The 25,293-nt window shown below is 48.0% G+C and overlaps 2 protein-coding genes across 2 annotated transcripts in view; one reads left to right on the top strand and one right to left on the bottom strand.

The window, feature by feature from the left end:
• Window positions 1-18: 18 nt before the first annotated feature.
• Window positions 19-8,404, bottom strand: LOC140849480 (nuclear envelope pore membrane protein POM 121-like). The gene is made up of 6 exons (XM_073236735.1): window positions 8,335-8,404; window positions 6,640-6,790; window positions 2,287-2,378; window positions 1,593-1,666; window positions 1,014-1,126; window positions 19-886 (listed from the first exon to the last, which is right to left on the bottom strand). Exons 2-6 carry the CDS (start codon window positions 6,700-6,702, stop codon window positions 671-673), a joined length of 558 nt encoding a protein of 185 aa, XP_073092836.1. The 5' UTR covers window positions 6,703-6,790; window positions 8,335-8,404; the 3' UTR covers window positions 19-670.
• Window positions 8,405-14,062: 5,658 nt separating this feature from the next.
• Window positions 14,063-25,293, top strand: part of LOC140849706 (uncharacterized) — a 48,234-nt gene continuing 37,003 nt past the window's right edge. Inside the window, 9 exon segments of the mRNA XM_073238050.1 lie at window positions 14,063-14,184; window positions 14,818-15,154; window positions 15,235-15,723; window positions 16,782-16,829; window positions 18,335-18,491; window positions 19,957-20,261; window positions 21,006-21,067; window positions 21,846-22,055; window positions 24,240-24,420. Coding sequence (XP_073094151.1) covers window positions 14,063-14,184; window positions 14,818-15,154; window positions 15,235-15,723; window positions 16,782-16,829; window positions 18,335-18,491; window positions 19,957-20,261; window positions 21,006-21,067; window positions 21,846-22,055; window positions 24,240-24,420 — 1,911 coding nt within the window.

Here is a 25,293-nt window from a genome sequence, read left to right as displayed (position 1 = left end):
TCTTTATTTCTACCCTTCACAGATCATAAGACAGACAACAGGGGATAAAACTTGGCCTAGCAGGGGTTAAATGTGTGGACACTAAAGAAAATCCAATCATCTAAACCCAAGCACAGCTGAGAGCAGCTAAGGAATGGGCTGCAAGCCAGCAGCCCTCTGACTACCAAAACGAGGCGGCCTTCTCCAGCTTTAAGGATGGCAGGCCCTTCCCTACAATTCCCTCCTGATGAGAGTGTTCTGAAGCCGTCAGGCCTGCACCAGCTCAGGTGTGCTAAGCCAGAGCAGGTTCAACCATTTCAGTGACTGGCTGGCATGCTGCTTTCCCCTAAGCAGAGGCTGATGGCACTGTGTGCTTCCCCAGAAAGCTGTCCCACTCACCTGGAAAAGAAGGTAGGCCCAGGGAGTTTGCCAACTTCCCCAAGCTCCCCAGCAGCAGGTTAGTGCTTGGGGCTGGGAGGGAGGCTGAGGAAGCAGCAGTCCCCGCAGCAGGCAGGATGAGATTAGACGGTGGAGGGCCAGGAGGGTTCGCACTCTCAGAGTTTGAGGCAGTTTCGAAGGAAGAAAGAAATGCTTGTCCTCCCTGGTGGGAGAATTCTTTCCAGGGGCCTCGCAGGACACGGGGAGGCTCAGGGACTCAGGGGAACTCGTGTAGAAATGCTTCCTCTCAATGTCAGTGCTCACTGTGCTCGGAGTCCACTGAGAACCCAAGAGCTGGATTTCTCAGAGGAGAAAGACCAAAATATAACCAAAGGGAACCGTCTCTGGAGTGTGAAATTAACTCGTATTCCTTACCAGTCTTATCCTTGAAGACGGTCTTCAGCCACTCTGTCTGCACTTGCTCATACTCTTCGACTGTGATGGTATAGCCGAGCATGGGAGCTTCAGGCTACCAAGAGGAAAAGGAGAAGCCGAGCCAGTCAGAAGGCAGTGAAAGAAACCTGCACTGACCCTTCCATTCCTGGGACTCAGGGGAGCCAGGCTGGGGTGGGCAGGGGCGGGTGGACAGACCATACCATGATAAGTGGGATCCCTCGCCTGGACGGCACCAGTTGGAATTTGCGTCTACGTGGCCGCGAGCTGCTGGGTGGAGAATCCCTGGAGTTGGCCTTCCGGGATGTGGTTGTAGCTGCAAATAAAATATCAGACTTACTTTCTTCTCTTCTCTTTGTCTTTCCAGCCTAGTTTTTAATACTGAACTTTCACTAGGTGTCTCTGAGATTCTATCTTCCATGGTTTGGGCTCTTGGATGGTGTTGGCAAGATTATTTCTAACAGTCAAGAAGCCATGAGGTGGTAATCGCTCCAAATGTGTGCACATGGTTGCTTACTGGACAGAAATTGCCTGGACTGCACAGATTACCCCACCTAGGCTTACCTTACCCTGAACCCCCCATGTGGCCTGGGTTATGCTATATGAGTCTGGGCCACCTTTCTCCCTTACCAGACCGTAAAGCCCGAAGGAGAGGAACATCTGTCTCTGTAATTACCATGCCCCACACAAATCAAGGCTTAGTACATGTTTCTGGTGGGTTGTAGTCCATGCGCCCTCCATACACACTACCGCCAACACATGCCATGTGTTCGTCAACTTACCCTGTTCTCCCTGGGACCCCTTCTCACTTCCCAAGGGATCTGAGGAGCCAGAGTTAGGAGGAAGCTCCTCTTCTCTGTAGGAGGAAGAGGCACAATTAAGTCTAGAAAAGTGCTGGATAATGTCTTAAACCCTCCTAACTACCCACTGGCCAAAGTCTAGAACAACCATGACTAAGATTGCAGTGTGTCAAGACAACAAATAAAATAAATCAAAGAGAATTCCTAAAGAAATGAAGGGAGGCAGTTGAGAGAAGCCACAGAGACACCTTTGTCTTAAAACAAGCACAAAACAATCTCCAGGACCTTCCATACAACCTGCCAAATGTCTGAGAGTTGTAGTCACAGCTCTCTCTCTAAGAAAGCGGCATTCTAGTCGGGCACCTAGAGGGTCAGCTGGGGTCTAGAATGTGAAGCCTGCTGCCCACCCCCATCAGTCACTCTGCTCACTCCGTCCCATGCGGCCCTTCCCCTTACACCCCAGCCCCTCACGCTGAAGATGAGGGGGAGCAGAGGCAGGTGTGGTAGGTATGTGATGACTGCAAGAGACGAGAGCGATTCAGGGCGGCAATGTCGCTGCCCTTTGGATGTGAAGTGCTTTGATTCTCCAAATTGGAGTCTCAGAAAGCCTGAGAGCCAAGTGAATTCCCCTCCTTTCCTACCCTCTCATTAATCCACAGAGCAAATCAGCGATTACCTCATTTTCTTTGCTGGCCTCTCTATTGTCTTCATGTAGCACGAGTTGGGGATGGAGAAGGGTGAGGCACTGGAACCTCTTCTCTTACAGAGCTAAAAGCCAAACACAAGTCACGTGACTGACCCTATGTAATAACTTAGGAGATGACCTTCAACATAATTCTGTGGCTCTAACCCATCACTGTATATAAAGTCTCCTCTCCAAGTGACTAAAAAACATTTCTTTGTGAAGAGGGGCTTCTGGAAAGTGAGTCAATTGCCAGTATTAACTATGGGTTATAAAGTCAGAGAAAGTAATGGAATGCTAATAAATGGCGGAGGAATGAGCGTGCTTTCTGCATATCCTGGAGAGTGGAACGTCATACTCAGTGGCGGCTGAGAGCGAGCTCTGATGCATACAAGGTCATGCCGTATTAGTCCATGGACATGATAAAGGGAAACTCAGAAACTCTTCCAGTGAAAATAAACCAGTAAGCTAGTTTGGTCTTGCTTTCATTAAATTTTCAGTTTTATTTTATTAAATTTTAAAAATATGCTATTGTGACACTTGTGACTTTTGCAATATCTATGGTATTTACTGTCATATGATAATTATCCATACAGCCATCCATCCGTGACTAGCCAGCGTTCAGGATAATCCAGTTCAACAATTATGGGAAAAGTGTTTTCTCTCTACCTCATAGACTGTGCATACACGTACAACACAGACGTGATAAAAGATTTACATTTGGAAGTGTAACAAAGAAAAGGACTGTAACAAAACAGACAAGCTGTTAGATAAGGTTGGGTAGGGAGAGACTGTACCAGAGAGAGAAGACAGAAAGCTGACAGGCGGTTACATAAAACTAGGAACCTTTCTGTATAAAAATATTGTCACATGGGAAAGAGACTTTACTATACACCCTTTGTGCCATTTGAATTTTCAACCATACTGTTTCCATAAACTATAAAGAAAATAGGAAACCAAAACACCCCAAAACAAAAAGAAAACCATAAGCAACATTAAAAGGCAGGTCTTTTCCATTAAACTGATGAATTAATATCCGTACCATGTAAAAATGGAGTCTCAAAGTTCCATATGAATATAATGAAGGTGTCAAATGAGAAGTGGACAAGGAATATGCAACAAGGCAACTCATAAAAACAGTCTATGTCTCTGGCAGTTAGCTCTGCATTGGAATTCCATTTTTATTTGCCTAGTTCCTGCTTCATAAGGATTCAAACTATACCTTCAAACTCTACAAAGAATCTGAAGATAAGTATCGCGGTTCCATCAAGAAATTTACAATCTGGAAAAGAGACAGGACAGGACACAAAATGATGACATCAACCAAAGATAAAGAAGGTCTCTGGCCAGGAGCCTAAGAAAAGATTATGCAGAGTTCAGTTAGAAGAATCAGTGGATGAAGGTGGTATCTGAGATGGTCCTTCATGATTTGACTTAAAAAAAAACACTTGGAGACAGACAAACTTTATAGGCTTGCAGTGGGATGGGTAGTCATTCTGGACAGAGAACAGAACAAGGAAAGGTAAGGATGCAGGGAAGTATCAGTATTAGGTGCTCTTAGGAACCATTTTGATTTGCCTTAATTATGGGGTATATATAAAGGGATAAGAAGTTAGAAATGCAAGCTTGAGGTTAGACAATTTAAGGCCATTGTAAATATTTCTGCCTTGGAAAACAGTATGTCCTGTTAAGACAAATGGAGACACCAATGCCACACACAGAGAAGTCAGAGGACTGTTCACTTTCTCTGTTACATAATTAGTACCAGTTTGATGCTGGTACTAATTTACATAATCAGTACCAGTTTAATGCTGGTAATGATTTACAATGGCAAAGCTAGAACTTCTAATTTGCACAGCTCAGATTTGGGTGTTTACCAGTGTTCCTCTGGAAAAATCAAATTAAGTCAAGTAGCTATGCTACCACTCCAAATATGAGGGCTGCCATCTGGGCTGATCGCACTGTGTTCACTATTCACCGCCCGTTCTTCCCATGAGGCATCGTGTAAAGAAGGTTCATATATAGTCTCTGCTTCCTGACACCTGCTTCTGAGAACTTACATTTTCAAACATCACACATCTGTAGGGGGCCGCTAACTACTCACAACAGAATATCCAAAAGCTGTCAGTGTCAGTGAGTGTACATCTTGCAGTAGGCCACAGGCTCCACTGGTAATGGGAACTTTACAACAAAATGTGGCAAAGGCCTAGTACAGTGTTCTAGACCAACCGCCTGCTGAGGGCAAGCAGCAAATGCTGAAGAAGATGAGGAGCACATCTGTTCGGAGGCATGGCAGTGTGAAAGAGCTGCTAAAGCACTGAGACGCTGTGGAGGCAAGACAGAGAAGAGAAGCCCAGAGACGAGCCTACATTTAGGTCTGCATTTTCCCCCAGGTGACCGCCATTTCCAATTAATTCAAATTAAGATAAACTAATGAACATTTCTAGAATAAGAAAAAACAAAACCTATATTTAAAACCCAAGTTTAAAGGCATCTATACAATAAATACCTCATGATTTTCAATGAATAACCTTTTAAATAAAATGATAATGTACATTATGCTGATTAAAGTGAAGATAATTTACAATTATGAGTCCTTCTTCATTTTCTCTATGACTGAAATGCAATCCTATGAGGACAATGTAATTTTGTTGTGATACAAAAGTACATCATAATAATTTAAACATAACTATTGCTCAAGACTGAAGTTACACTATGAAAACATGCATAATTTCAAAGCATTATAATTAGATTAAAAGCCAAGAAGGGCACATCTTAAAAATATAAAACAACCTGTAAAAAAGTTTAAGATTATTGTTACTTTGCCTGCTTGTTAGGCCACCATACATAGCATTGTATAATGTTAAGTCTGAAGCTCTGAGTGTGAATTAAGTTCCCTGAAATTAAAGGACTGTACTTATTTAAAATTATAGTAATAGGTGGCACTTCTTGAATGTTTACTATGGACAATGCAAACTGTTGAACACTTTATATGTACTACCTCACAACTACCTTATGAAGTAGGTCAGAATCATTATTTCCATAAGTGTACAGTCTTACCTTCAGATTTTTTGTTACATATATTAATTACATACTTAATACTCAAAAAAAAAAAGAGTATAAGAGACATGAGAACCAAATGCAATGAGTTGATTTTTGGTCCCTGATTCAAAGTAACTGTATAATAAGGGTAATAAGGGCAAATTGGAATGAGAATAACTAACATTAAGTTATTATTATTCAGAGGAATAGAGGTATTGTGGTTATTAATGTTCAAAAACTTAAAAAAATACACTGAAGTACCTACGGGTGAAACAACATGTTTGTACTTTAAAACACAAGAGCAAAACCAACCTGGGGTGGGGGTGTTGACGGAACAGGACTGACAAAACAGTTAACTGCTGGAGCTACATGGAGGTTCATTATGATATTTTCCCTTCCTTTTGTGTATGTATGACATTTGATGTGAAATTGTAAGGAGGAGCAATGACTATGTATCTCATAGTTCTGTTGTGATCACTGATTGAGGAAATGTATGTACAGTGCTCAGCAGAGGGCCTAGCGCAGAATAAAGACTTCGTACTGTTGTCCTCTGCATTGCCATAACTGCCTGGCTGGGGCCTTCGTCTCCTATATTTGGCATTTATTATTAACATGTCATTTATATTACCCTAAGAGCCTTCTGTATGGATGAAAACTTATGACAAATTCTTTCTCCTCTCAAAAACCTCCTCCGCACATGCATTATTTTTTTCAAGCTCCTATATATTGGGTGCCCACTTACTGACAAGCACTGTAATGGGTGCTTTTCAAACATTACCTTCAGTCTTCACAACAGTCCTTTAGAGATGAGAAAAAGAGAGTTCAAGTCATTTACCTGCCCAAGAGTCTATAGCTACTAAGTGCCAAAGCCAAGATTTGAACCCAAGTCATTCTGGTAGCAAAACTTGATCTGTTCTCCAGTCTACACTACATCCTTTCTAAAAAGAATTATAACCACTTATTTTAAAAACTTTCATTAAATTCCCAGTGCCTACAGAACTAATTTATAACCCAATGCAATCCAGACTCAATCTACCTTTTTAATCAAATTAGTACCAGTTTTTGAATTATTCATCCTTTGTTCATCTATCTATAATAATGGCTGTGTCTTGTATTCAGGTTTCCACATAAGCATTCTGGGCTTTCTAGTTTGTTCCACTGGTCTATAGCGATCATTCACGGGTTGGTAACTGCTGTTGCCTTAGAGGTGATCTCAGCATCTGACAGAAGGCGGCTAGTAAACACTGCATAATCAACTAATAAATGCAAAGACCCCACTTCTTCCACACCACCAGGTGAATGTACCTGAGAGATCCCTCCAGTCGAGCTGTGGTCGCTGGGAATGGCATTGTGACTGCGACCAGACATAGGGATGCCACGTGTGTAGGGGTGGAATCTCTTATTTAGGCGGCCATGTGAGCTCTGGACATTGCGGCCACTCTTCAGAGGCCCAGGCCTAAAAGGGAAACGAAAGGGAAAAACACAGATGTGCTACTGAAAGGCAACAACATTGTTTTAAGGCTTTATCCCATGGTCACAAAATCGTTCTAATGTAATGAAAAAGGATAATGTTAATTTTACTGTTAATTCAGCTAAACCTGTCTCACAAAGTCAGAAAGGGAAAGCTAAGTATTTTAAAAATTAAACATATGATTCTACTTATGTGTAGTCTGGGAAATGCACACAAATCTATAGTGACAGAATGGGGACCAATGGATGCCTGGCAGCAGGGGCAGGGTGAGAGGGAGGTTTTAAGGCTTCACCGAGGGGCACGGGGAAACTTCTGGCAGGAGTGGTGATGTTCATTATCTTGACTGTGCTGATGGTTTCACAGGTGTGAAATTAGACAAAATAGTTATTGTGGCAAGTTCCTCAAAATGTTCCTCTCTGATTTCAAAGAGGACAATGTATAGGACAATAATTCTGATAAGGATACATATCAAAATTTATCAGATTGTACACTTTAAAGAGGCACAGTATTTTATGTCCATTGTACCTCAATAAAGCTGTCAAAAAAAATTAGGAGGAACCAACCACTTTTTCTAAGATTCAAACTGAAACAGAAATTTCCTAAACATCTTTCCTGTGAACTAGCCATTCAACCTTTGTGACAGCGCAGACAGCTCACTATGTCTGGCTGATGAATGTCAACCAGAGACCAGTTTATTCCTACACTGGGTGAAAACATACTTCCTCCTTCACCTACTTCACCTATGGATCCCATCTGGAGCCAAACCGGGCCAATTGTCCTCCTTTCCTGTGACAGCCCTTCAGACTTTGGCAGACCATTGTCCTTCCCTCCCTCACTTCCTTACGCCCCTCAGGTTTTTCTCCTCTGGGCCAGTACTTATGTACCTTTAGAACCCCCTTACCCACCACCACCACCACCCCGTGACATCTTGAGCTGCTTCCCTCTCTCCCAGTGAATTTCGGTCTGTGTCTGCCTCGTCTTGCAGGGCAGCACAGCCCACCAACAGTGCTCCATGGACCACGGGACTAAGGCATTCGAGCACTACCACTGACCTGCCTCTTCCCCATCTTTGTTCTCCTATCAGCACAGAGTAGGAGCATGTTAAGCTTTCTTGGCAGCCATGACAGTGTGCTGACCCAAATTAAAGATGTAAGTTACCCCAAGTCTTTTCACAAACATTTGCAGCCTCTTTCTCTCCCAGCCAATTCTTCCTCAAGTATAATTAAGCTCAAATGCAGAAATCTAACATTTTTCTTAAATTTTGTACTGTTGCATGTTATCCATTGCACAAACCTTGTGATATTTTTGTTACGTACTTGGTTATTCAATGTATCTACAAACCCTCTTAGCCTTAGCATATTTTATGCATATTAATGAAAAATAGTAAAAGGAATTAGACAAAGTAGTTATTGTGGCAAGTCACTCAAAATGTTCCTCTCTGATTTGAAGGAGGAAAATTTACAGGACAATAACTCTGATAATGACCTTTTTTCAAATAGGAAATCCCACCCAGATGGATTCTCACTTACTTAGGCACAAAAGGAGTACGGACTCCTTTGGTCAGCACGGGCGTAAAAGCTGACCTCACACTGCTGTCTTGGCACCTGTGACAAATCACAAACCCTCAGTTAGATGATACGACTTTCTCTTTTTTTTTTTTTTAATTTATTAAAATTATTTTTTATTGAAGGGTAGTTGACACACAGTATTACATTAGTTTCAGGTGTACAACACAGTGATTCAACATTTATATACATGATAATTCTAGCTACCAGCTATCACCATACCAAGTTGTTACAATATTTTGACTATATTCCTTATGCTATACATTACATCCCGGTTACTTATTTATTTTACAATTGGAAGTGTGTACTTTTTTTTTTTTGAGAGGGCATCTCTCATATTTATTGATCAAATGGTTGTTAACCACAATAAAATTCTGTATAGGGGGGTCAATGTTCAATGCACAATCATTAATCCACCCCAAGCCTAATTCTCATCAGTCTCCAATCTTCTGAAGCATAACGAACGAGTTCTTACATGGTGAACAAGTTCTTACATAGTGAATAAGTTCTTACATGGTGAACAGTACAAGGGCATTCATCACAGAAACTTTCGGTTTTTACAGCTGTTTATTTAAAGAAGGAGAACACCTAATGTAAAAGAAAGCTGGAGAAAGTGTATGGAAGAACTGATACCACAATGCTATGTGAAATTAAAGTAAATGAGTCTCGATATCAAGTACACAGCAAATTAGAATTTTGTTTTCAGATAAATGGACAAAGTTTTCTTAAACTGTTAGCCTGCTCTTAATGCTGAAAGATTGCAGAGAGTTTTTTAATTGTTTTTATCAATGCAGTTTCTTATGCTTAAAGTCTCAATGAGTTGTCAAAGTATTTAGAAAAAATAAGATCTTAATATTAAAAGGACTAAAAGCTAAAAAGCTAAATTTTGTTAACAATTATGAAGCCTTTTGTATTTGCCTTTAAAATCTTTTTTTTTTTTTTTTTTTTTTTTGAGAGGGCATCTCTCATATTTATTGATCAAATGGTTGTTAACAACAATAAAATTCAGTATAGGGGGGTCAATGCTCAATGTACAATCATTAATCCATCTCAAGCCTAATTCTCGTCAGTCTCCAATCTTCTGAAGCATAACGAACAAGTTCTTACATGGTGAACGAATTCTTACAGAGTGAATAAATTCTTACATGGTGAACAGTACAAGGGCAGTCATCACAGAAACTTTCGGTTTTGATCATGCAATATGACCTATAAACCATCAGGTCAAATATGAATATTCATTTGATTTTTGTACTTGATTTATATGTTGATCCCACATTTCTCCTATTATTATTATTATTTTTATTTTTAATAAAATGCTGAAGTGGTAGGTAGATGCAAGATAAAGGTAGAAAACATAGTTTAGTGCTGTAAGAAGGCAAATATAGATGATCAGATGATCAGGTGTGTGCCTATGGACTAAGTATTAATCCAGGCTAGACAAGGGCAGCAAGACATCCACGGATGCAGAAGATTTCTCTCAAAGCAGGGGGGTGAGGTTCTGAGCCTCACCTCTGTTGATCCCCAAATTCTCACCTGATGGCCCCCCTGCGACTGTGCCTGTCTTAGGTTGTTCCTCCCTTGAGGAATCTTACCCGTCTCTGGCTAACCAGTCATCTTCCGGGGCCATACAGGGAAATGTAAAGTTGGTAAGTGAGAGAGAAGCCATATTGTTTGCAAAGGTTAGCTTTTTACTTCTTTGCAGATTTATGCCCTGTGGCTTCTATGCCCAGCACTTGGATACGACTTTCTCTTTAAAGCCTACTCTCATATTCCTGAGATCTTACACTCTTTCTATGGAACATAGGTTCATGCTAGACAAGAAAAGATTGCTTCAAATCTCAAAGATTCAGGAAGGTAAATTTATTATAGGCCTGTCCTAATCTAATAAGAAAAGTATAAAAATGCTTCAAGACCTTTTGAACTATTCAGGTGTACTGATTATTTGCTAACTTCTCCCCAAAGCACTTCAATCACAAATTTAATATCCTCCCACCCATAAATTAAAGACAAAAAAACACTTTAGTGACCCAACTACACCCATCCCCCAATGCTCTCATTTAGTTCAATCTGTAAAAGAAGAACTTCACACATCACACATAAGGGCCTGTGCATGGTGCACATAATCACTGCTTATTCCAATTATGGGAAAGCTAATACGGAGCACTCAGTTATAGGCTCACTGGGGTCTAGAAAAATTACCAACCTGGAGAACATGAGAAACCTGTTTGGAACATAATAATAGTAATTTTCTCTCTGACCTCCACAAGAATCCTTCAATCTTTTATGCTAAGTCATCAGAAATACACACCCAAAGTCAAACATTTTAAAAACCTGAATGTTCACCTTTTCAAATAAATGTTCTTATCGAGGATCTAGTGCTGCCACCCAAGTTTTGAATTTTGTTGTTATCACTCAGCCACTGGGACCAAATGAAAAATCAAGTCTTTTAGTCTAATCATCTTTATCAGCCAAGTTATATCCATCAAGGAGGTTTCCTGGGTATACCTCTTTGAGCTCCACTGATACAATGCATTGGCCCAAAGAAATAAAGTACCAAACCTATTATAGTACGATGCTTTAAAGACAGACGATATTTTCACCTGAATTAGGGATATTTCAAGTGATTTACCAAGTATTCTGCTAAACCCATACTGTATTAAGGCTCAGAGCTTTAAGAACTGAAGGAAGGGAACAGTTCTGGCAGCACATCTCATAGCAAAGGCTAAAGGAAGGCAGGACATGGCTGATACCCACCAAGGTGCTTAAAGAGGTCAAACACCTTGTTTTTGGGGTGTTGAGAGGCATGTGAGATGCACAGACACACTTAGGACTTAAGAAGAAAAAAAGATTTCCAAGTCAAGTCCTCCACCCTGAATAGCCAAAGCAATCCTGAGGAGGAAGAAGAAAGCAGGTGGGATTATGGTCCCCAGCTTCAAGCTCTACTACAAAGCCACAGTAATCAAGACAATTTGGTACTGGCTCAAGAATAGACCCATAGATCAGTGGAAAAGACTAGAGAGCCCAGATATAAACCCAAGTATATATTGTCAATTAATATATGATAAAGGAGCCATGGACATACAATGGGCAAATAGCAGCTTCTTCAACATCTGGTGTTGGCAAAACTGGTCAGTTGCATACAATTGAATGAAACTGGATTGTTGTCTATCCCCATACACAAAAGTAAACTCAAAATGGATCAAAGACCTGAATGTAAGTCATGAAAGCATAAAACTGCTAGAAAATAAAATAGGCAAAAATATTCTGAATATAAACATGAGCAACTTTTTACTGAATGCATCTCCTCGAGCAAGGGAAACAAAAGAAAAAATGAACACATGGGAGTACATCAAACTTAAAAGCTTCTGTGCAGCAAAGGACACCATCAACAGAACAAAAAGGCATCCTATAGTATAGAATATAATCGTAAATGACATATCCGAGAAGGGGTTATGATCCAAAATATATAAAGAGCTCACATGCTTTATTACCCAAGAAGCAAATAACCTAATTAACAAATGGGGAGAGGATATGAACAGACCACTTTTCAAAGAAGAAATTCAGATGGTGAACAAGCCCATGAAAAGATGCTCCACATCACTAATCATCAGGGAAATGCAAGTAAAAACTACAATGAGATATCACCTCATGCCAGTAAGGATGGCCAGTATGAAAAGAGTAAGAAGAACAAATGCTGGTGAGTATGTGAAGAAAGGGGAACCCTCCTACACTGCTGATGGGAATGTAAGCTATTTCAACCATTGTGGAAAGCAATATGGAGGTTCCTCAAAGAATAGAAATAGCATTTGACCTGGGAATTCACTCCTAGGAATTTACCCAAAGAATATAATTCTCAGATTCCAAAAGACATATGCACCCCTATGTTTATTTCAGCACTATTTGCAATAGCTAGAATACAGAAGCAACCTAAGTGTCCATCAGGAGATGCATGGATAAAGAAGAGGTGGTACATATACACAATGGAATACTACTCAGCCATAAGAAACAAACAGATTCTACAATTGGCAGCAACATGGGAGGAGCTGAAGGATATTATGCTCAGTGAAATAAGCCAGGTGGAGAAAGACAAGTACCAAATGATTTCCCTCCTTTGTGGAGTATAACACGAAGCCAAACTGAAGGAACAAAACAACACAGACTCTCAGACTCCCCAGAAGGGACTAGCAGTCACCAAAGGGGAGGGGTGTGGGAGGGTGGGAGAAGGGGATTCAGGGGTATTATGATGGGCACACATGGTGTGGGGGGGATCAGGGGGAAGACAGTTTAGTACAAAGAAGGCAAATAGTGACTCTGGCATCTTACTACGCTGATGGGCAGTGACTGCAATGGGGTGTGGCAGGGACACGATAACCGGGGTGAATGTAGTAACCACATTGTTTTTTCATGTGAAACCTTCATAAGAGTGTTTATATCAATAATACCTTAATAAAATAGAATTTTTAAAAAACCCAAAGAAACAAAGTCAAGTCCTCGGTCTGGGGAGGGTCAGCGTATCTTACCGGCAGCAAGGCCTCCAAGGGGATCGAAGGAAAGGAGTGGGGACTGAGGGGTGAATGGGGTAGCGACGGGCCGCGGGAGCCGGCGGGGGGGGGCGGGCGGGTGGGCGGCTCCTGGCCTCCGGGGCGGGGCCGAGCTGCGGGGGGCGTAGCTTGCTGAGAAAATTTCCCATGCGGAGGGATCACCGAGATCTGGCAGGCGAGCGGGGCCCAAGGCTCTCTGCCACACGAACTCCCTTCGCTAGCGCGCCGGGGCCAGAGGCGAGGCGAGCTTTGTGCGTTGGCCGCGCGCGTTCCGAAGTTGCCGGGAGACGGCGCGCGAAGGCCGTCTGGGGGCTCGCGGCTCAGTGCCCACCCCTCCTGCGGGAGTCAGCGCATGGGACAAAAATCACACCCACTCTTATGCTGCCTTGAGCACCTTGACCATGTTTTTACGAACGTTAACGTCTCTCCCCATTGTTTCCTCCTTTTGCGCCCCTTCCAGGAGGGAAGTAGAGGGTTAGGGACGTGATTAGTCTTCACTGCCACATGGTACTTGTTGGGGGGAGGGGTCTTCACTGGCCAGCTCCTGGTCCCAGTGGCTGGGAATGTCCTGTGAGACCCTCCCCTTCCTCCCTCCCCATCCATTGCCTTGATGGGCTTCGTCATGGCCAGAAACCAGGGACCTCTTGGGCACATTCGGCCCCAAATGTGGGCAGGCGTGGGGACAGCGTGTCCACGCCTGCCTTCTCCCCAGACTGGGAAGTCAGGGACCGCAGACCCAGGTCTCTCTAGCCCAGGGGCTCTTAAATATGGTGGTAGGAGGGGCCAGCCTGAAGGACATGGGGTTCTGTGTCAGCCCTAGGGTCAGGCTGTTAAGATACCGTGGGTCAGGGAATGGGTCATAGGCCAGGGAAGCTCTGCTTGGGGGTGAGGTCCTGCTAAGCCAGGGCCTGGTTCTGAGTCCAGGGTCTGGACCCAGCTGACCTCTTCATGTGCCAGGGCAGGCCCCCTATGCAGGCACGTACATCCAAACAGCTGGCCAGCCCTGCCCAGCACATAGCCCAGCTGTAGTTGTCTCGGCAAAGCAGCCAAACAGCCTGCCAGCAGTGTTTGGGAAAAACCACCACAAGCAGCATGTGGCTGGGAGGTGGGCAGCAGTCAGTTTCTGTAGGTCGTCCTAAGCCCACGGGTGAATGGTGTATGCGCTGGCAACTGGGTCCCTTTGCGCGCACTGGCCATTGCTGGGTGACAGGGTGTGTCATGCAGTAGACACGCGTGCGCATGAAGGCTGCTTGCAGAAACTGACCGAGTGGCGGTAAGCAGGTGTTAGTCCTCCACACGGGCATGTTGGGCTAGGGTTCAACCTGATTACAAAAACAAAAACAGGTTCACTGAAGTCTAAAGATCACTTTCAGAAACAAAATTTTTTAAGCTGGTAAAAGATTTAAAAGTTTTGAATACATTGCTTCCAAATTGATGGCCAGTGACAAGGTCAGGATGGAGTTTTAGAGGATGAAGCTTCTCATCTCAGGGTTTTCCATCAGAAGGTGGGTCTGGGAGCACGAATTTTGTTTTGCTTTAGGCATTAAACCCTTCCTTAGCCACGCCCTCCGGACGGCCCCTGTGATTCAACCCCAACTGTCTGGGGACCTTCCAAGAGCAGGACAATGCAAAATTCCCTGTCATCTCTGCTCTTTAAAAAGATAATGAACGTCGAGAAAGCCGTAACTGCTGCTTTGTCCAAGCCACCTTGGGCAGCAGGGACAGTTGACTCCTTGAATCACTGGGGTACAAGCCAGGGAAGTCTTCCTGGAGGCTGTGGCAGGCAGGGCCACAGACAGCCGGCACTCAGGTGAAGGTGGGCGCCCTTCCCTTCCTGTGGCCCACCCCCACTGGGGCTGGGGCCCTTGAGTGGGGAGGCCCCGCCTTGCCCCTGTGGAGTCCTCAGACAGCCCATTGACCCCAGCCTTCCTCTCTCCCTGGTGGCTGAGCATAGTGGCCGAGAAGTGGCGGGTGCCGCAGCTGGAGGAGGAGCTGACCCTGCGGCGCGGGAGATCGGAGCTGCAGCAGTGTTTACTGCACTTGGGCGGGCCGCCCGCCGCCCACCCAGAGGCTGCCGAGACACTGCAGCCACGGGAGCGGCTTCTGTTGGCCAGCAAGGAGCCCCAGAGGGAGAGCAGAGAGCGGTGCTGCGGGACAACTACGAGAAGGCCCTAAGGGCCTACCAGGCGGAGGTGGAAAAGCTCCGGGTGGCCAACGAGAAGTACACGCAGGAGTGGCGGAAGGTCCAGCAGGCCACCAGTGAGAAATGGGGCTCATGGACAACTGGAAGTCCTAGCTGGACTCACTGGCCTTGGACCACCAGAAGTCCCTGGAGGACCTCAAGGCCACCCTGAACTCAGGCCCTGGGGCCCAGCAGAAGGAGAACGGAGAGCTGAAGGTAGGGATGGAGGGCATCAAGATGGAGCACCAGCTGGAGCCGGGCAACCTGTGTGCCAAGCGCAGCATCGAGACGGCCATGCACATGAAGGAGAAGGAGGGCCTGCGGCAGAAGCCGCAGGAGGCCCAGGATGAGGTGGCTGGGCTACAGCAGCACTGGTGGGCCCAGCTGGAGGTGCAGGCTGCCCAGCCCCGGCTGGAGCTGCAGGAGGCCCAGGACGGGTGCCACGATGCGGAGCTGCGGGTGCACGAGCTGGAGAAGCTGGCTGTGGAGTACCGGGGGCAGGCACAGGCCATCGAGTCTCTCAAGGAGCCGATCTCCCTGGCCAAGAGGAAGATGCTGGATTACCAGGTGCTGCAGTGGGCAGAAGCCCAGAGCAAGCAGGAGGCTGAGAGGCTGCAGGAGAAGCTTCTGGTTGATGAAAACATACTCCAGGCTCTCGAGTCCCTGTGCTTTCCCAGCACACCAATGTAGGCAGCCACCCCTGCTGCTAGGGGGGACCCATGGGCTGCGTGTGAGGGTCCAGCTGTGGAGGGCCTGGGTGTTTACTAGCCACTTTGTCCCAGCCTGGGGAGACATTCTCCTTGTCCCCAGGTGCATGCCAGGGGAAGATCCTTGTCCCTCCATCAGTCAGAAGGGCAGCTGGGCCTGGTGACTGGGGCCCCAAGGTGGTCTGATCGGACGTGGCTGGGACCCCACAGGCCAGGCAGCAGAGAAGAACCCCTCGGCACTGAGAACGGGTTTCTCCGACTCCCCGCATCCCTGATTCACCCAGATGTCTTCCTGTGGAGGGCAAGCCCTGTGCATTCCCAGAGGGCCCATCTCCAGCACAAGCACCTGGAGGTGGCCCCCTTTCTGTCAGTCCTAATGAGACTGAGCAACAGTCCAGCAGCCACTTTGTGAGAGTGTGGGCATCCCCAGAGTGGGCTCTGGAAGGCTAGAGGTGGATGGCCAGAGAGGCTGCTCCCACTAGTACCAGTTTTGCCCCAAATTCGGAAGTCCCTTGGTAGTGTAGGCTATGTCCACTCCAGCATGACCAGGAAAGACCTTCGCGTGGCTCCTGCCAGGCCTCACACTGTCCCGTCTCCCCCGAACTCCCACGATGTTGGTATTGGCTCCATAGATGAGCAAACCAAGTCTCTGAGATGAGTAACTTTCCCAGGTTTCTTGCTCATCAATGACAAAGGGCATATCCAGCCTACTGCCGAGGGGCCCACAGGGCGTCCAGGATGACGGTGATCAGATCTTGCCTGAAGGGACACCCAGCAGCATAATCGTGGCTTTCATTCAAGCCCTGGGGCTTGTTGAGCCTGTGGTTCTCCTTGTTCATTTAAACCAGAACTTGGCATCTGAGCAGTAAGTGTTCAGGAGTTCCAAGGGCTGGGTACCTTTTTTGTGAAAGGAGCTCTGCCTGCGTCATACCTCGAGGTCCCCCTGCAGGGGCCTTCTCGCCCGCTCCTCCCTGTTCTTAGCAATTGCTCTGCCAGGACCCTGGGCAGAGGGAAGAGGAAGAGTCCCAGGTGAGCTTGTGCGCACGTGGCCTGACTGGCTGCCCAGGGCAGGGGTTTAGGCCTGGACCCCTGGTCTCCCTGGACCCCCCTAGTCAGGGAGGTTTTGGACGGCTGTGGTTCCACAGGACAGCACCCCATTCAGTCAGAGACCTTGGGCTGAAGATTGGGTGGTGACCGCAAGGATCCCATCTCTTGACTTCCATACATATGGGCCTCCACCCAGGTCCACATGCCTCCCAAATTCAGAATTTTAAGTCCAGGGACAGCTAGATTTTGGTGTCATGCAGAAAGTGTGGAAATTCTAAAGAAATGTTTTAGTGTGTGTCTCATTTTGGGTGCTTAATCACAGCTAGCTGAGACTAAAATGGGGCTTGGGATGCATGAGCAGAAGCATGAGGGGCAGGCTGGTGGAGGTGACTGCCTGTTCAGTGCTGTGCTGCCGTGACTGGATTCTGCAGTGTTCGATTCTGGGAAACTGCATGCTCAGCGGACAGCCAGCTCGGATGGTGCCCCCTACCTGCCACATGCTGGAGGGAGGTCTCCGGGTGGAAGCCGCTAGAGGTGGGGGGCCCTAACAGCCCCCGCTACAGGCCTGAGGCCAGCTCTGAGCAGTCCACTGGAGCTGCGTTCCCAGGAAGCCCAGGCTGGCTTCTTCCTCTGTGGTGCTGCGCAAGGCCTTTTCTGCGTCTCAGTCTTCTCCGTAGAACAGGGAGTTGAGTAGTTTAGAGGAGACTGCTGGTAAAAGAACAGTGTCCTGTCTGGCACACAGTAGGTGCACACTATAACACATAGGAGCTAGTCCCCTGCCCTCCCCCTCCCCCTCAACCCAAGTGGACCTCTCACGTCTGCGGCGACCCTTTCCGGCAGCCCTGGCCCTCACGGCCTGACAGGACCTTTCTCAAATGCCTGGCTCCTGGCTCCTGGCTCAGGGCCTGGCACCTTGCTTCTCTGCAGCTCTTGGCTCAGGAACCACCCCATCTGCTGGGCTGCTTGGGCATTCTGGCCAGTGTGGGGATGCGGGCCCATGGTTCCAGGTGCCCCCTTCAGGGGACAGTATTCTGTCTTCTGGGAGTCAATAGATTGAGAATTGGCAGGACCCTTGGGGTCACCCAGCCATCCTCCCCACATGCCTGACACCTGCATTTGTCGAATTCTCCCAGCAGCTGGCAGCCCTGGGATCCGGACGTCATCACGTCTGCCGTAGGCCCGGAGGCTGGAGTGGGCACAGGGACGGGCTTGCTGAGATCCTTATGGTCATAGCTGCCTGGCCCTGCTTGAGCAGGGGAGAGGCCCTGGGGAAGGCTCTGTGACTGAGCCTCGATCTCCACAACTGAGCATGGGGACATCCCTGCTGTAGGGGTACGGCGGGTGGCAGACATGTAGTGTGGTGGGTGTGTTGGAAGTGCTGGTGCCGTCGACCCCTGGCCCTGCTGCCATGAGCACCCTACAGCCTCACGTGCCAGCTGCATCCCTGAGGACCCACTTGTGGCCTCTGCCTGTTTCCTCCCCTTCAGAATATCCGTGTGTGGGATTTGGAGGACCACATATGCCACCAGCCCTTCTGTGGAAGGTTGTTTGCCCTGGGAAGCTGCCCTGCAACCAATGCCCACTTCCCCCCAAACGACAACACCCTGGTCTGCAGCACCTTTTCAGTGAGTGCTGTGCAGGGGTGTGGCTACACATAGAGGGTGGCCACTGTGGCCAGGGTCTGTGTCCCCCAGGACACCCAAGGGATGGTCATGTCCTGTCTCTACCGAGACGGTGCTTTATTTACACCATGAGGACGAAGCTGAGAGTGTGGCTTGCCCCTGAGGATCCCGTCTCTTGGGATTTCCTGGAAGACTGTTTCTAGGCCCCCAGCCTGTCACCCTCTCAGGTGCTGCTCTTTTGCTGATCTGTGCATCCTCCAGACTCTCCTCCTGGAAGCCCGCCCTGATCCCCATGCTGGGTCAGGAGCCTCCCCACTAAGCTCCCTTGGTCCCATGCCTTCCCCTCAGTATTGGCCCTCATAACTGTCCTGTCTGTCTCTTGGGACTTGCCTGCTAAATCATGACTTCCCTCCAGGAAGGCAGGGCCCACACCTGAGCAGTCCTTCTGGAGAGGACTTGGAGAGAACTGATGTGAAGACCCTCTGTGAGCTGTGACTTAGCTTAGGTGGGAGGTCCGACACTCGGCCAGTGGATCTCCTGCCTCCTCTGAGCTGCAGCCTGGCCACCGCCTCAGGTCGGTTCCCACAGGCAGCATCTCTACATGAGTAGGAGATGGTGTGCTAGGTGCGGGCTGCTCTGCTAGGTTCCCATGGGGGTTCTGATCTTGGGCACCAGTTTCTAGGGGAGCTGTTCTTGGACTTTGTCCACTGTGGGAAGAAAGAGAGGCCCAGGCTGTGGGTAGCACCCTGATCCCGAGAAGAGATCTCTGCATTGGGCAGGGCAACTGGGCACATGGTGTGGGGACATGGTTTCTGAAGTGTGGGGACAGAGAGGGTTCTTGGGACCGCTGCCTCCTTCCCCTGGGATGCCTTTCCTGGCCTGGGGTCTGGGCAGGGCAGGCTGCATCTGCTGCAGCTTCGGCCGCCCGAGGCCAGAGCTCCTGTCTCTGCACTCCCCTCTCTTCTGGGCTCCTGGCACCACTGGACTGCACACTTTAGGTCTCCCGCACGCCTTCAGATGGTTTTAGCCCCCCCTACCTCTCAGGCTTTTTCAGATGTTTTCAGGAGGAGCGGTGGTCAGAAAGAGAACTCACCTACCACTACTATACAAGGGCTGTAATGGCAGCAAAATGTTGTGTTGTATGAGGTGACCATCCTTTACTCTCAACATGTCCCTACTTAGGGGAAAGTTAGCCTCTTTCCTGTAGGTTTCCCTGCCTTTCATCCCACCACCCCCCATGATTAATGCTTCAGTAAATGTCTTTTCTGAATTAGAGATGATTTTCTCTGCATAGATTCTGATACATTCTATTTCCAAGTTAAAGGGGATTTCTCCTATCTGGTTCCTTCCAAAAGAGCTGTGCCTGTTGGTACTGCCCTGTGCACAGAGCAGAGGAAGGCCAGTTTACAAGAGTGTCTTATCTGGCATCAGGAGAGCCCTGAATGCCTGTCTTCTCAATGTATGGAGGGGTGTTGAGCTAGTCCCAGTCATGACAGGCAGAAGCCACCTGTGGGAGTGGGGTCTCTCTCCTCTCCAGGATTCCCAGTTGTGTGCTTCCCCACAGGTGGTAAGCGGCTGCCTGAATGGCATGGTGAATGTGTGGGAGACTGTGACAGGCAGGAGTATGGTCGAGTTTTCTGTGACTCGTGACCAGCACGTGGAGCTGACCGCGATGTCCTTGGATGAGTCAGAGCGGGACCTGCTCACGCGTTTGCGTGATGGCACCGTAAAGATGTGGAACTACAGCACTGGTGAATGCCTGCTCACCTTCCCCAACCCAGACCAGCTGGAGGTCAGTGTGATTCAGGGGGCCTCTTAAGAAGCAAAGCACAGCCCCCATGACCCTGGGATGCACTATGTTTTATGCTGCCCTTAACAGCTGTGCACAGGCACTGCCAGGCTTCATGGCTCCCTGAGCCGTTGTGCCCTTGTGCATGAAGTAAATGTAGGTAACAGTGCCTGTCCCTAATAAGTGTCCTACGAATGGTAACTACCCTGCTTTTCTAGTTTGTTAGCATTTCCTACCCCATGTATGAGAACTTTGGGTTGCATTTCTAGCAGTGGGGTCAGGTGATTCAGAGCCACCCTGTTTACCCCTATTGGGAATTGCCTGACAGGGTTATAGGGACAGTCTGTGGGTATGGCATAAGCCAAAGCCAGTCCACAGAGCAGTCCCACTTTGGGACTTGAGCATTCCTAACCCTATGACAGTCCTTTAACCAACTCAGATGGAGCACTTGGCCAAGAAGCTAGGGATCTGAGTACTGGTCCAGATACTATCACTCAGTTGTTTGACCTTAACCAAGTCACTTGTCTGTTTCCCACTTATTGCCCTATAAAACAGACATGGAGATCTACGTTTTCTACCTCCTCCAAGTTCATCTAATGAGTTAATGGGATGTGAAGGCACTCTAGGGAATTCTCACCCTCCTGGGGAGTTTTGACTTCTTGCTTAGCACAGTTAGGAAGGCATTTGGGGCCCAGAACCATTTTCTCTGAGTTGCCTTAGACTTTGGCTTTCTTTCATTTTCAACAGATTAGTGGGATTGTCCATATGAACAAAGTATTCTGCGTGACTGGGTGGAGTAGGAGAATCACGTACTTCATGTGTGTAGCAAGGGTGCATGCGGGTAGTAAGGGCGACTGACTGTTCCCTCTCTCATTTAGACAGCTTCCTCCATTCCAGCTTTGCTTGTGGTTGGAACACTAGGCAGGAAATAAGTGGTGGGCAGCGTCCAATGCTTCATCTGCCCATCCATCCATTCATCCTCACCCCTTGAGGTCAATATATTCTAGAGTTTGTGCAAGGTGCTGCAGATGGGTATAAACAAGAGTCGAGTCTCCATCCTCCTGGAGTCTCTAAGGGGAGGCAGACACTAATCAAATAACGGCATTCATAATGAGTGCTGTGCAAAACAAGTACAGGTCTCTGAATTAGTCTCAGGAGTGATCAGAAAAGGCTCATCTGAAGAGGTCAGGGGTGAGGTGGGACCTGAAGAGTGGGCAGGAGGAGTCTCAGTGAAGCAGTGAGCACCTGAGGTAAGAGGAGCATTCCAGGCAGAGGGAACAGCCTGGGCCAGGCCCCTTCCTCGTCGGAGGGCCTTTCTAGGGCCATGGCTTTCCCTGCTCTAACCCTCAATCCTTACTCAGGTCACTGAATGGGGCGAATGTGTCGGGTTTGTTTTTGTCCAACTCCCAGGACAGGGCCTTGTAGCAAGCACTTAGTAGGTGAGGTCAGAGGAACAGAGCTTCAGTTCTTCTCTGACACCCGAGGGTGTCTTCTGAGTCAGCTCCTGGGATCCCAAAGGCCTTGAGTTTCCCCCAGTGGACCGTGAAGGCTGAGCTCTTGCCCCCCTGCCTCTGGCCATGCGTGCAGGATCCACAAGACCGGGCCGGTGCTCTTGTCCCACCACTGGCAGACCTTCCACAGGGAGGACGTCCTGAGCATGGCCACGTACCAGAGCCAGTGTCTCGGGACCTCCTCCTGCAGTGGGGACATCCTCTTCTGGAACATCCACACGTTCAAGCCCATCTTCGGTTTCTATGCCTCTGTGAGCGCCTTGCCCCAGTCACCCAAGGAGGTCTGGTCAGCAGGGACACACTCTCCTTTCGCCTCTCTCAGCTGTGGGTGAATCTCGTAGGGCCTAGGCAGTAGTGAGCACCCCAGGAAGTAGAGAGGATGGTGGCCACTTGTTCTGGAGGAGGGTGAGAGCTAGGTAGGTAGGTGGTGGTTTCTATAATCATCCTCATTTGGTAGATGAGCAAACCAAGGCACAGAGAGGTTAAGCATCTTGCCTAAGGTCACACAGCTAGGAAGTGATAAATCCAAACCCGGGCAATCTGACTCTGCTGGAGCCAGCCGTGTTCCCTCTAGTAGATTACTCTTTCCTTGAAGCTGGCTCCCAACTAACCCATCACCATTACACATGACCTCTCCAGGCTCACTGGGCTCACGTAGGGACTTAGGAAACCCATACAGTCTCTGAATTAACCATATCTTTGCAGATTAAAACTGGAAGGGGACTCTGAGGTCACTTCATCTAGTAGTTTCCCAAACATTTTGGGGAGAGATGCTTGCAGGCTATTTCAGGAGCTGTTCCCAGAGCAGCACAGTTTTTAAAAACTGCTTTTATACTTTGGAGCTTTCCTTAAGATGAAAAACAACCTCAGAAATATTTGGAAACTACTGTCCATTTTACAGGTGGGGAAGTTTAGTCCTTGAGGGGAGCAGGCTCCTGCCTAGTTGTACTTAGTGCATCAATGACTGGCCAGGGGTCAAGGTAATATAAGCTCCTTGTCCAAGGCTTGATGCTTTTCTGGGCATTAAGGCTGGTACCCAGAGGGTCCTCTGGTATTGGCATTGGGCATTAATTTTCCCTCTGGGACATTGTAGTGCTCCAGGGGCCACTCTCTTCCTGGCACAGGTGCAAGAAGTAGACGAATGTCTGGTTGAGAGTTCCAGGCCCAGCAAGCACTGTGTGGGGCACAAGAGATGGGCATACAAAACCCCCACGCAGCTCCAGGGCCCCAGTGCCAAGACTGTGGCAAACGTCAGCCTGAGGCGGAACCTGATGTCAGCCCCCCCAGTGATGTGATGCCCTAGAGACAAGGAGCCAGATAATCCCAGAGACAAAGAGCCAGATGGGCCTGTGCCCCTGCGGGTGGGAGCAAGAGCTGAGCCAGGTGGCCACCTTCACTGTCCAGCTCCCTGAGTCCACCTGTTGTGTGTTTCTTTTCCTATTCAGACGCTTTCCAGAGCACATTTAGATCTATCAGCTCACCTGTCTTGAGCACTGAGGCCTGGGCCGGGCACCTCCTGATTAGCCCACCTTGTCTAGCCTGCTTAAACCTGGGCAGGGTCCCTTCCAGAGCATGGCCAATACCAGACCCCAGTTTCTGGAAGCTTGGGGGCAGGGCCTGGAGAGAAGACAACCCAGAGAACTACATCTAGAGGTTAGATCCTTTTTCAGCGTGCTCCAGCTCATGGCAGAGGTGAGCCACAAGGCCTGCCTACCTCCTCCAAAAAGCATCACCAGCCTGGAGACCAGGTGCCCAGGGCCTGGTGCCCAGATGCAAGCAAACCACTTCCCGCCCATCTGAACCCTTGTTTGTGCCCCAGGACTAACCCTTCCAGGCTTGACTGATGGTCCCATTTTGGGAGGAGTAGAGAGAAAGAACAGGGAGCTATCCTTCCCCTACTCACAGGGTGGTTTGACCCTAAGCAGGGAATAGGAATCTCTTGTGTGGGGCACGGGGAGCCTTTCAGATTGTCTCAGTTATTGAAGTCTGATTCCCATTCCTGGGAGCTGAGGCCTGAAAGAGAAACCCCACCTTCCCCAAGCACACAATTCTTGTCACGCACATGGCAGTCTAGTCCGTGGTCTACATGACCTAGAGGACGCAATTCTGCTGTAGGATGCATACGCTGTCCATTACTGTAAGACACTCATACCATCTTTGAAATATCAAGGTTGCCACCTGCATTCAAATCTTCTAGAGCAATGGGTGTGCATCCCTTTATTCTCACCTTTGGCAAGGCAAGCGTGTCTCTTCTAGAACAACGAAGGGGGGCTTCCCCAAAGGCAAACTCAAACCTCTTCCCTGAGAGCAGAAGCTGCTGGTAACTTAAAGTGGAGACTACTCAGCATCAGTGTGTCACGCCCAGCACCGTTAGCCCCGCTGTGCCTTCACAGGGTGGTGCACTGTCTACCGAGTGGGGCTGTGGTGGCCGCCCTTTCAGCATCTGCCTCTGGTCTCTGATCCTCCGTAGGGTGGGAGAAGCCCTCATGATGACCTGGGAGGCCCGTTTTGCTTTCCAGAATCCTCTCAGCACTGGCAGCCCCAAGATGTTGCCAAATCCCCATGGCAGGCAGACAGTTATCCAAGAGAATGAAAGGAGCACAGGGGAATTCCAGAAGATGTTGCTGCAATCCCACCCATCAGTGGAGAAGGTTGGCTCTGCCCAGGCAGGGTGTGGGGTGTGAGCTGGGGGCAAGCTGTTGGAAAGGGGCTGGGACACGCTGTGCTGGGGAGCCTGGAGGGTCCAGCCTGGTTCTCCCTAGGGCATGGAAAGGCATGGTGGAGTTGATGGAACCACTCAGGATTCCAACTTCAGGGCTGCTGTGCCTGGGGGAAGCTCCCGGGTGTGGGGTGCCTGTCTAGGGTGATGAGCAGTGTCCCTTCCTGGTTGGTGGGCTGGACCTGGGAGGCAGGACCATTTCCAGAGTCCACTGTTAAAAATGCCCTTCTGTGCCCTGCTGGGGTGTTTGGTACGACACCTGTGCGGGGATCGGTCACCTGTGCTCTCCCTTCCTCCTGTATCTTTCTGCTTCTGACCATGGACTCCCCTTACTGTGCTGTCACTGCTGGATGAGGTGACTCCTAAGGCCCCTTGTAGCTTTAATGTGCAAAAATATAGTCATTCAGAGATTATGTGGATTTCCTAATTCCCTACCATGAGTCCAGTGAAAGTACAAATTATGGTTGTGTTAGGGCGTGGAAGGACTGCCCCCTTAGTCCTCTTTAGGGACCAGGGACTGGAGGACATGGGGGTGGTATCCAGCAGAGCATGGTTGGTTTAGCCTCTGTCCTTTAACTTTTCAGACTACTGATGTAAAATTGTAGCTATGTCCTGCCATTTGCTTTTTAAAAAATTTAACTGCGTATCATGATGCTTTCGTATCAGTAATTTAGACTTGGCTTAATATTTGTTATCTTATTTTTTCAAATAATTGCATAATACCCAATAGTTTAGATGTATTATAATCTACTGTCAGTTTTCTATTGATAGACATACAGCTTAGTTCCAGTTCTTAACTTTCGTG

Source organism: Manis javanica, chromosome 5, assembly GCF_040802235.1.
Source record: "Manis javanica isolate MJ-LG chromosome 5, MJ_LKY, whole genome shotgun sequence".
NCBI lineage: Eukaryota > Metazoa > Chordata > Mammalia > Pholidota > Manidae > Manis > Manis javanica.
Note: the sequence above shows the minus strand (reverse complement) of the source record. Positions and strands in the feature narration are given on the sequence as shown.